The sequence below is a fragment of the Lampetra fluviatilis genome, chromosome 23, assembly GCF_964198595.1.
Source record: "Lampetra fluviatilis chromosome 23, kcLamFluv1.1, whole genome shotgun sequence".
Classification (NCBI taxonomy): Eukaryota; Metazoa; Chordata; class Hyperoartia; order Petromyzontiformes; family Petromyzontidae; genus Lampetra; species Lampetra fluviatilis.
In genome coordinates, this window is record NC_136297.1 from 9532316 (window position 1) to 9544486 (window position 12171).

Below are 12171 nucleotides of genomic sequence, written 5' to 3' on the forward strand. Positions count from 1 at the left end.
CTCATATCACATCTCATTTTTATCCTATCGGCATACCCCATTTTCATTGATTTTACCCGAAATTAACTCTGTCACTTATGATTGCAAGTTGTTGCGAGTCAGTGACTGCTTTAGTGTTAAAATATGGTGCTGTATTTTTAGGATAGTGTGTTTATAATATAATTTTATGTAGATATCCACATTTATTTAATATTTTTCTTCTGCAGTTTTTATTGAAAATGCAATATTTGATATCTCAAAAATCTGATGTGATAGACAAAAACTGATGCCAGATTTGGAATCAGCACCCCAAAATTACCTTAAAACCGTTGGAATACATTATGCCAGAAAAAGTGTGTTGACCAGTGTAAGACTTGTCATAGCTCCAGGTCAATAAGGGAGTTAAGACAGTTAAGCGTTGTAAAGATGTAAGATAAATGTGAGGCTCACGAAACGGTCCAAGAATTAATAGCCACTGCACCACCGTACTAAGTTTACAGAGGTGATTTTTCCTTTTAAGGGGTGGCTGCTCGTTTTATTCAGGTAACCCGCAGGACACAACAAATGCATTTCTTTATATGATGGTTTATTCAAATCAAGGCACATTGTGTACAAGTGATAGGTAGCTTATGCAGAAAAATACAATCCATAATATACAGAATACACGTCTCACTTGTAAATTTTATAATCACGTGTGCATCTCAGTCTACCTAAAAGAAGAATTACATGTCAAACTATGTTACCGCACTCGCTAGCAGGCTCCTGTAACCCTTTAATCCATCACCAAGCATACAACACACGCACTCGGCGTTCAACAAAGCACTCTTTGCGAAACAAACACTTTGAAAATATTTTTCTCCCAGTTTTATTCCAGTCCTCTTGTCAGGAGATGAAGAGGTGTCCATTCGTCAACTCTCCAAGTAGAGCAGTTGCATTTCTCCGTGTTAAAGAAATGAGCCGCAAAAAATGATATTACAGAACTTTTTTTCTGAGCTCCCTTTAGGTAACTTTCTTTTTTAATCCACATACTATGTCGTGCTGCAGTTTCCCACGTGCCCTGCTACAGAGAAATGTTTGGCGAATGGTAGTCAAAATTTATATTGCTTTAAATAACTCAAAAGCCAAATTCTGTAACATAAATGGCACTTATGACCATATCTTAGTGATAATCTATTTTAATTCTGCTCATTTAACATGTTAATGATATTTCTGTCTCCAAAAATGTTCCTTACCTAATTTGATCCCGCTAGCAGGGTCATTTTATGAGATAAACAATCAATGTGGAACTTCTTGTAGGGCAATGCAACTCCATATTAAATTATGGCCCGGGGAAAGTGGACTTAACAGAACCACTTCTGAGATACCGTCAAATTACCTCTGATGTTCAGAGTAGGGGGCAACACTTTTTCCATCCACTGTGGTACAGAGTAATGTTCATCACGTGGCAGTCAAACCAATATTCTAATAATTCTAGATTTGAAGCTTTCGTGACTGCAAGGATTCATACCCTTAGGTTTTTTCGGTAAAGTCACGTAGGTAAAAAATAATAATAATAAAAGTTAAATAAAAATCACGTTTCAGAGGCAACACAAGCTTCCGTCTTCAGGTGGAACCGTCACAGCAAGCGTGCTGTGACGGTTCCCCCTGTGATTTTATTTTACTTTTATAAATTTTTATTACAATTTTTATTTTTTACCTACGTGACTTTACCAAACAAACCTAAGAGTAATATTCTAATACTCGGAGCAGAAATTGAACCAAACCAAGTGCAAACCCAAACTTAATCCAATTGTATTTTTGGGGGGCTATCACTTGTGACAGTGCTGAGATCATCAACTTGCGACACCTGAGATTCCACTTTAATCACAGGTGGCTGAGACTCGTTTCGAATTTTAAAATATCAGCGGTTCCAGCTCCTTGAACCCTCTAGCTGCCTGACCACGGCCACCGGGCCACATTCACCTACAAACTTTTACAAACAACAAAAACTGTAATGTTTTAAATAGTCCAGCAGCACCTACAATCCTATTAGGTATTTCATCAGGATGTCGCCAGGCCATGCAGAGAATACTTCTCTTGAAGACCATCCCACCTGCACCTATAAAAGAGGATTGCGGTTCTATCTTCCTCGCATTTTGGCCTTGCACAGGCTTGTATCATTCGCCCATTCTTCTCTCTTCTTTATTTCAATGTATTTCTTTCTTCTTGTTTGCGTAAAGCAAAAGTGGAAAGGGCCTGACCTTGTCCTAGGACTTTAGATAACCTTGATCAATATGCAGTCTGCCCCAGCTGCCTGGGTGCAGAGCATTGCACGTCTTTGTGACCCATGTGCCGGGCCTTTTTCGCCGGCTTTGTGGCAGGCTAGGAGGGACTGGCAGGTCCCACTCCACTGCCTGCACCTTGGTTGCCGGGGACTACCCCTGGTGCTGTCCAGCCCAGCGTTGTAGCATGATGCCAGTACAAACTGGCCCTGGCAGGCCCAGGGTCGGTTCAGAGGAGGCCCAGGGCCAGTTCAGATATCACTTGCCACGGATGTTAGCCGTGGCCAGTAATCACACTCGACACAGTGAACTAACCACTGCGCCACCACCTTCCACACACACAAACACATACATACATACAGACACACACATTTGTATTACCGCTTGCCAGAATGTGTGTTCTCTAACAGAACCCCCCAAGTGAACGTTTCTTGGCTGTGCTTCTATTTTGGCAAATAACTGTTTACATTAGGTAAATATTTCCTTCACACCGCTGTGTTTCTAACATTACGATTCTGCCCTTCATGTGCAAACACCCCAAATAAAAAAAAATGTTTAAAGCAAACTGCCAGCCCTTAAAAAGCATATCCAGGGTCTAAAATGGTAATGGGTTTACAGGAAAGTTACCCCTTTTTAAGAACACCCAAAAGATAATAGCTTTTTTAGTTTTTAAAGGTGACTTGGAGGGTTTTAGAGACAGGCGTAAGAGTCTTGCAGGATGAACGCGCCCGGGCCTAGGTCTCCGAGAAGCCTTGCACGGGTATGCTGTATGTGTTGTTATCCATCCCAACAACCGGGTTGCTGAGGGGAAGGAGAGGAAGAGAAGGGGCATCGTGGGGAATGCGGGGACAATGTTAGTAGCAAACCTTACAGAGTTGAATTCATACAAAGTACATCTACAGCCCAGTGTGGTGGTCCGGGTTAAGCCGTGTATTGAGCATATCTTCTCTCAAGCTTTCGCCAACGCACTACTGCGGGCATCTTCAGAAGTTGTGGCGCGTCATGGAGGCTTGAGAAAATAACTTCTCAGCAAGCGGCCGAACCTAGCCCGAATATCCACACCTGGATTTACAAATGCGTGCCGAATCCTACATGCGACGTTTACAGCCGTTTGTCGGTCCACTGCTGAATGAAAGCCTCCCCCAAGCCATGTTGGTCGTGGGAGTTGTTTGGAGACACATAGCACACTGGTCAGGACGGGTTGGTGAAGGAGGGGCGGGGCGGGGTTCCCAGGACATGTCCAAATGACACTCGCCACCAACGTTAGCGGTGGCCGGAAAAAAAAGGTGATGCGATTGCAGGCGATGTGGAGCTCGTTATTTAAGGCGAGGCCGGCGAGACACATCGCTTGCTCGCTCGCTCGCTTGTGGGGGGCACCTGTAGGCTGGTGTCTCCCCCTGCTTGTCGTCCAGGCCGGTGATGTCCTCCTTCAGCGGCTTCTTGCGGAAATACCTGCAGCAGGAGCGGAGGGAAGATAGGAGGGGGGTGTGAGGCAGGGGTTGGAAGGTCACAGGGGCAAGCATGGGGCCAGCCGTAGCCGTGAAAGGGGCCTGGCGTGCAACGTGCGCCGTCGGATCGGTCGCCCGCCTGGCCGTGCAGGTGCCTTCCCTGCGAACGTGTAGTATTGGGCCAACTTTGGCATGCGGTTGGAACCGTTGGACCAGCGTTGGTCCATGTTTACTGGGTCGGTGGTGTTATGAGATGTGGGGTTTGTGTGTGTGTGTCGAGTGGTTTCTTGTTCACTAAACCCACATGCGTGTGTGTGGGTTTAGTGACCGGGATTACAGCGATCTGATCGCTGTGGGGTTCACGTCCTGCGGTGTTTATGTTGGGGTTGTGTTGAAGTGTTGCCGTGGTCCTCTCCCCCCACCCCCCTCCCTTCCCTTATTCCCCTTTCTCCCCCTTCCTTGGTTAACCCACTGTTCCCTACCGTTATCCCTACAGTTGTAGGGTAGTGAACCCGTGTAACTTTAATCGGCCCTCACTTTGGGGGTGATTTTACTAAGAGGTTGCGGCTGGAACGAGTATGTTGTGCACACGCGAAATGTATCCCCTCTGTGACCTCTGTTATTTTATTTAAAATCATGATAAAGTCAAATAAATAATAATAATAATAATAATTAAATAAGTGTTGCTGTGGTCTCGTGGGTCTCGTGAACTTCACATGAACGGGAGCTTGAGCAGGGCCCCCTCCTGCCGCTTCCGCATCAGAACGACGGCCGCCACAGCCGCCACGATGCCCAGCAGCAGCAGAAGTCCCACGGAGAGGCCGACGGTAAGACGCGATGAGGTCCCAGGTCCCGACACGGACGAGGACGATGATGACGCTGACGATGACGGACCGTCTGGAAACATTAATGAGGACAAAGATAAACACGACAATGACGATGACGATGATGATGATGAAGAAGAGCCAAATCAGTGTGTTGATTTTACTCTATCATACCATACTCAGGGTTGTGATGGGGTTAGGGTTCAGGGATATGAATAGAATTCGTGCATACCACATCTAGAACATTGTTGTGGCTTGGGTTAGAGTTAGAGGTGCCATGGTGGTGAGATGTTAACTACCTCGCCTGGTATATAGGAGGCTGTGGCATCGATCCCGACCCTGATGCCTATATATTTGGAGTTATAATGTTCTCCCTGCTGGTGGAAACCCATCACCAACGCCGCTGTGGTCCATCACTTACATTAACATAAGCTGCCCCGCCCATGCCGCTGACACTTGGGCTACGCCCATTTTAAACCTTTATAAAGAGTTTGCCTTTAGAGGCTAACCCCCTTTTCCTGATGACGACCGCTTGTGTCGTGATCGAAACGTCGTGGTTTTTATTATAATTTTATTATTTTTCACTTTTATTCACTTTATTATTGTTTTTCTACCTACGTGACTTTACCGAAAGAACCAAAGAATGTGTTCTCCATGTGGTCGCATGGATTTTTCTTCAGGTCCTCCGGTTTTTCCCTCCACATTTAGAAACATGCGTTTAGAGTATTTGGTTGCTGTAAATTTCCACGTGATAAGCCACTTCGTTGGGCAATCATTTGTGGCCAGGTCGCCTTATCTGGTAAAATAAAAATACATTTATACTGGTAGGAACCCTCTGGTTCCACCAGCCCACAGGGGATTATTGTGTCCGTCCGTCCGTCGTGCAGGGAGGGGCAGGGTGGGGAGGGAAGGGCTGGGTGGGGAGGGGAGGGTGGGGAGGGGCTGGGTGGGGAGGGTGGAGCTGGGTGGGGAGGGGAGGGTGGGGAGGGGCCAAGTAGGGAGGGTGGGGAGGGGCTGGGTGGGGAGGGTGGGGCTGGGTGGGGGGTGGAAGGGGTGGGGCTGGTGGGGTGGGGCTGGGTGGGGAGGGGCTGGTCACCCCGTGGTGCCCTTATAAAACTCAACGTTTAACCTACTCACGCCGGCTTGTGCCCGCCCTCACAGTCGGGCATATTTGCGGAATACACCACGCCGCTGTTGACCCTGGCCATTGACCGAGCAACCCAACGTTCCTACCAGCTCCCTCCGCAGGAATGTGTTATACAGATAATGTTCCTGGGCATGTGCACGACTGCCCCCGCATCTCACCGGCCACGTGCAAGGACCCGGGTGCGACGGCCAGGTCCCCGAGGCGTCCTCCATGCTGCCCGATGTGGCGCGCCACCCGGCCCTGCAGCTCGTCCGCGGACACCAGGCGGGCAGACGTGACGGCGAGCTCGTAGCGCGCCACCACGCTGCCCCGCGCGAACTCCGTCACCACCGCGCGCACCTCCTCATCGCCCAGCGCCTGCTCCAGCTGCGCGGGTGGTGGTGGCGGGGGCAGCGGCAACGATGGGCAAGGGGGGCAGCGGTTGAGATCGGCGGTAAGAGGGGGCTGCCGGTTGGCCCCGGCGGATGGCACTAGGCCCGCACACTCTTGAATGTAAACCGGCACCCTTGGCGAGCGGCAAAGTTCCTTTTGAAATTTCGCCCCTTCTGGCAACAGCACTGCTACGTATGGTCATTTGTTACCCGTCACATGACTCGTACGAAGAAAGGGATACGGTGCCTCCGTCAAAGTGGATGAAAACGATTGCGTGCTAGTTGCTGCACATAGTCAGTGTGCACCTGCACCTTGAAGACATCCTTTCCCTTTAAGAGATAAGGCACCGTTGTGGGAGAGAACCCCTCTGCGCTACGAACGCGGCGACCCGAGTTCGATTAACCCTTCACGGCCAACACCAGTGACGATTATCGGAACCGGTTAATTAAAAAAAACGATTAAAAAAGAAAGCGCTGTGCCTCTAAGGCCCCTGGGAAATGGGGGAGATCGGCACTCACCAGGTGAGCCACGTGCTCTGCCATGGCCCTGAAGACGTTGCTCTCCCTGTCGCCCAGCGCCGGCGTGAACTCCACGTTGTCGAACGTCAGCGAGCCGCTGAAAAGCTGCCGCACTGTCCGGTCCGTGAGGGTAAACGGGTTTCAGGGTTAACGGTCAAACAATACGAAAAAAATAATCTGTACGGCACTTCATCATTTAAACGCGACTGTTGTTTTACATGCTTTGTGGCATGTCATGTTATGTACGCACCACTGCGGATATTTACGTTTTTAAGTGCAAATGTCAATACGTGCTTTGGGATAAGTAATTAATTATGCGAAACTGCTGCGTTGGCAGTGGCGAGCGAGCACAAATAACGGATAACCTCATCACATTCGTCGATAGCAACACTGTGTGGAATTCAAAAGTAAAAATAAACAATAGGCAATGTCTTCTTAGCCATTGCGCGAAACGTTGCCTATGACACACAGTGTTATTGACGAATATGTGGGAGTTGAATTTTTTTTTTTTATCAGAATAATGTGCACACATCCACGATATATCTTCGAGCCAGACCGCGTGAGCGCAACACCAACGTGTGTCGCACACCGTCCTCCACCCGACGCAGCCGTATAAAATACCGTCGTCAAGTGATGCAAGCGTGCCGGGTTTTAGTGATTTTTTTTTTTAACATGCAACATCACCGGTATGAAGCTCAATCTGATGGCCTTGTTGGGAGACACGCCGTGCTACTGCCAAGTTTCATATTTGATGTTCTCTCTGGTGTTCTATTAACCTCGCGCTCGGCATTCGGCATTCGTGCCTACCAGCAAGGACACGCGATTGATTTTAATTGGAAAAAAAGTTGATAATCCTACGCAAAACTAATTCCCAATTGGAAAAAACTAATTTACAGAATCTATTGACAAGCAATGAGATAAACAAATGACAATTCCCACTGAGTGCACCGATACGGATGGAGTGCGTCCTGGAAACGACTAAGTAATCACATCGTGACCTTAAAAGGTTGTCTGTGTTGGGTGCTGCCATGGCAAGATGTTAACTCCCTCGCCTGGTATATAGGAGGCCGTGGGTTTAATCCCGACCGTGACGCCTGTATATTTTGAGTTTGCGTGTTCTGCCTGTGGTCACGTGGATTTTTCTCCAGCTCCTCTGGTTTTCCCCTCCACGTTGAGAAGCAACATGCATTTATAGAGTCTTTGGCTGTTATACATTTACACGCGATAAGCCACATTGTTGAGTGATCATTTGTGGCTAGGTCTGGCAAAAAAAAAATTACATAATAATTGAAAAAATATTGACAGGGTGGCCCGCGGTTATGTTTGGGATGAGCGACGGTGCGAGTGCGTCGGCTGACCGGGGGGCGGTGGCGGCGACGGTGGGGGGCTGGTGGTGCTCGCAGTCCGGCTGGGTTGTGGTGGCCCCATGGCCGTAGTCGTCGTCGTTCGTCTCGTCGTCGTTGTCTCCTCCTCATCTGCACAGACAAACGCGGAGCGCGGGTCGTGGCCGCGGTGATCGAACGTCGCATTCGGCGATGATTCGTCGAATCGCAAAAATTGTAAACGACTGCTTTTTTTTGTGGTTGATTACAAGGGCCCCTTTAAAAATGGAGGTCGCCTCCACATCCTGCCTGCCGAAGGTAGGAAACCCCCTGCAAGCCACGCCTAACGTGGCGCAACTGACAATGCTGATGACGTCACAACACCCCGCCCATCAGCTCCCATCCAGTGTCACACGTGGGCGAAGGTCAGACTGTTTTTTTGTTTGCCTTATCCGTACAATTAGTCGAGTAACAGAACCAATGAATGGGAGAGTAATCGATTACTTTGATGATCGGAGATGCCAACTTTATTTAAAAAATCGCCATTGCAAATCGTCCCCACGGGCATGAGACTGGCGGGGGATGTGCTTCCACCTGGTGTGGCCAGGTCGGTGCCTGGCGAGCAGTTCGGTTGTGTAACAGCCAAACAGTACACTCAACCCGGTGCGCAACTCATCTGGTGAACACGTTAAGTGAGCTACCTGGACACCAACAGGTACGTGATATCACCTACTATGGACACAGGACAGGTACATGACCTCACCTGCTACGGGCAGGAACGTGATGGTGGCACGAAAGCCGCGGAAGTGGAGCCCCGCGTCGCTGTGGAAGGAGACGTTGAGGGACCGCGCACGCGACGACACGGGCGGCGGCACGGAGTCGGAGCAGAGCACGATGGGAGCGCCGCCCCACTCCACCGTCACGCTGTCGAAGCGGCAGCTCAGCGGAGAGGCGCCCTCCAGCTGGAAGTCCAGCCACTGGTGGGGCAAGAGGGGGGGGCAAGAGGTTGGGCCACGGGGGGCACGGGATGGGGGAGGGAGAGAATGGTATGGAGGGGAAGGGATGAAGGAAGCATGGCGGAGCAGGTTTTGGATGAGGAAGTCTCGGACATTGAGGGGGGTGGGGAGTACAGGGAAGGACAGGGAAGGGCAGGGAAGGACAGATAAGTACAGGGAAGAGCAGGAAGGGGCAGAGAGGGCAGGGCAGGGAACGCTGTTGTTTAGCAAAATGATCGCGCTCATGCCTCATCATCGAGTCGCCAGCTCCAGATTGAGCCTTAAACCGCCCTCCGTGTGCACACACACGAAACACACACACACGTGCCACACACGTGCCACATACACGCACGCCAACACACGTGCGACACACGCGTGCTGCGTCACCGTGCGAGAGGCACGCGTGGTGCTGGCGCCGCACCTGCAGCAGGATTCGGTGTCCCAGCGGCGCCGTGAGCTCCCACCTCGCGTCCTCGTCGCGGGGGTACAGGTCGGGCCAGTTGGGGCTGGCGAAGGCCCGGGGCGAGCTGGGGCCCAGGCGCACGGCATAGGTGCGGGAACCGGGGCCTGGCGTCGACGCAGCGGCACACGGGGACGGCGTTACATTTGATCGGTTGTTCAAGTTGTACGCATGGCACCACATCCGCCAGGACCGACCGAATCGGCATCGTCACCGTCGTCATTATCACCATCGTCACCATCATCATTATTATCACCATCGTCATCATCGTCATCACCATCATTACCATCATCACCACTGTTGTATGTACTGTATGTTAAACCTCTTTCGCACCGTACGTAGCCAACCGTGCATATCGGAGGTGCGGGGGAAGGACAACAAATTAAACAATGTAAATGATTTAAAAATGCATAGCTCCATTGGCTTCCCGATATTAGAAGGAAGAGTGTTCCAGACGGTCACAGAATCGTTCATTCATTCATCGAGGTTTTATTGTGAGGCTTCCTGCAGTAAAGATGATTATGATTATTACATGACGGGCATCCTTGGGTAAATTAAGGAAACTTTTTCTTATTTTTGGAGGAGCAGAATCAGAATGTTTATATATTCTGGAGGAATTTGACGAGCTATGAAACTCTTTATCCACAAGATGTCCAGCAGTGGCGGGTCAAAACGTTGCAGCAACAAACAAGACGAAAAACACGATGGCAGTACAAAGTACGATTTGACGACCGACTGGGTGTTTAAGGTTAGCGATTTGTCGTATTATCTGGCTGTATAGCAAATAAAAAAATACAATTACTTTACAAAAAATGTGTGTTTTAATTTTTGTGTTTTTTATTTATTTAGGGCACCCTTCATAACATTTGCTACAGGCCCCGCACTAGCTTCATCCGCCACCGGTAGCATATGCTGCTTTTGCTACGAGGATAATCCAGCACTAGTGCCCACTCACCGTACGCCACGGGCGTCACGAATCTGACGGACGCGGAGAAGCCCCCCCCCATCCCCACCGCCCCCCCAGCCCCGGCCGCCGCCGCCGCCGCCCACAGCGAGATGCGCACCGCCGAAGCCCCCGACACCACGAGCTCAGGAGCGCTGCTCCCGCAGTAGCGGCCAATCACGGGCGACGTCGTGCTGGGGCCGTCCTGCACCACCAGCTGTTGGCGGGGGGAGAGGAGGAGGGGGGGGGGCAGTGGGAGCGGGGGGTGGTAAGGCAGGGGGGAGGTACGGATGAGGGGTCAGGACTCCGGAACGCCGGGTTTTATCATCCGCCGTTTGTTATCGGGTTTTGTCCAATTTGGCGACCCGGGTCACTGTTTCGAATGAGATTTTAACCCTCCCCCCCCCAACCACCGTGTCTCTTGGAGTTCTCTGCTGGTTCAACAAAAACAACTTGAACCTTGAAAACACTGACAATGATGATAAGGATTATCCTGCTGTTGTTGTTGATCGTGATGTCGCTGTTGACGATGCTGCTGATGATGCTCGTGATGATACAATGAATGTGCCTACCTCATGCTGATGTCGACTGCTACGGCTGATGGTGATGCTACTGCTACTGCTTCGAGGGTGGGATAGTAAGAATCATGCTGATGATGTTATTGCTGCTGCTGATGATGATGATGATACCCACGTTAGTGATGTCGCTTCCAATTTTTTCGGATAAAATAACTTCAGCAGCATTGATTCAGCACAAGCGAAACTCTGGCGATTAGTGCCATGGGGGGAGGACCAATTTGAATTGGCTTTTCAATTGGCCATTCCCCTCATGGCGTGTGTAGCCACCACAGCGGCCAAAGGGGGCTCTGGGCAGGTGCGAGGGGCTGGTAACCCCTCCACCTTCAACCCAAGTACCACTAAACCACGTGAACACACACACACACAAACCCGCACGCGGCCGTCACACCCAGCCGCGCGTGACCGTGTGTCACTGGTAGAGTCGGGCTCGCTCGCTTGAATCAACTTTGGTTAAATACCAGATGTTACAGGGACACTTTAACAATGCAGTCCATGGGAGCCTTTGACATTGAAGTCTATGGGGGTTTTTAAACATTAAACCCCATGGGAGCCCTTAACACTGAATTTTATGCGGGGGACTTTAAATATTGATCCATTTGGGAGCCTTTAACAATTAACCCCATGAGAGCCTTTAAAATGAACCCCATGGTAGCCTTCAACATATATCCTTATGGGGGCCTTTAAAAATTGAACCCCTATGGGAGCCTTCAACATAGATCCTAATGGGGGCCTTTAAACATTGAACCCCTATGGGAACCTTTAACATTGAACCTCATGGGAGCCTTTAAACATTGAACCCCTGTGGGAGCCTTCAACATAGATCCTTATGGGAGCCTTTCACCATTGAACCCCTATGGGAGCCTTCAACATAGATCCTTATGGGGGGGGGGCCTTTCACCATTGAACCCCTATGGGAGCCTTTAACATTGAACCTCTGTGGGAGCCTTTAACATAATGTACACGTGAGTGACTTTATGCAGGCGTGAGTCTGCATATCTCCGCAAATTGACACGTGGGGGGGGGGGGGGGGTGTGGAGCGGCGAGGGGTGATCCCGAAAAAATGGGCGGCGGGGGGGGGGGGAAGGATGAGGATGGGGCCACTCACCTGTCGGCCAGATAATTACGCGGGAATGCGGCCGAGATCGCGTGTCGCGCGTGGTGGCGACTCGGCTCAGTCATCGGAGAAATTGCGCCAGGCAACCGATCCGCCATGGGCCCCCCCCCCCCATCCTTTTTAATATCATTATAATAAATTATTATTTTTGTTGTTGCAGAAATATGAACGGCCGAGCGTATTGATTTTCGCCGTCATTACGCTCAATTA

The 12171-nt window shown here is 50.1% G+C and overlaps 1 protein-coding gene across 1 annotated transcript; it reads right to left on the bottom strand.

Moving 5' to 3' along the window:
- Window positions 1-546: 546 nt before the first annotated feature.
- Window positions 547-11623, bottom strand: LOC144940871 (uncharacterized). Its single transcript, XM_078867364.1, has 10 exons — window positions 11612-11623; window positions 10282-10486; window positions 9288-9433; window positions 8635-8848; window positions 7908-8024; window positions 6550-6662; window positions 5818-6025; window positions 4405-4585; window positions 3618-3692; window positions 547-3041 (listed from the first exon to the last, which is right to left on the bottom strand). The coding sequence occupies exons 1-10, from the start codon at window positions 11621-11623 to the stop codon at window positions 2975-2977; spliced, it is 1338 nt and encodes a 445-aa protein (XP_078723490.1). The 3' UTR covers window positions 547-2974.
- Between the last annotated feature and the right edge of the window lie 548 nt (window positions 11624-12171).

Coding starts and splice junctions, on each gene's coding strand:
- LOC144940871 (XM_078867364.1), bottom strand. Junction 8,849..9,287: donor GACACCGAATCCTGCTGCAG/GTGCGGCGCCAG, acceptor TTGCCCCACCAG/TGGCTGGACTTCCAGCTGGA. Junction 8,025..8,634: donor CACGTTCCTGCCCGTAGCAG/GTGAGGTCATGT, acceptor TTGTCTGTGCAG/ATGAGGAGGAGACAACGACG.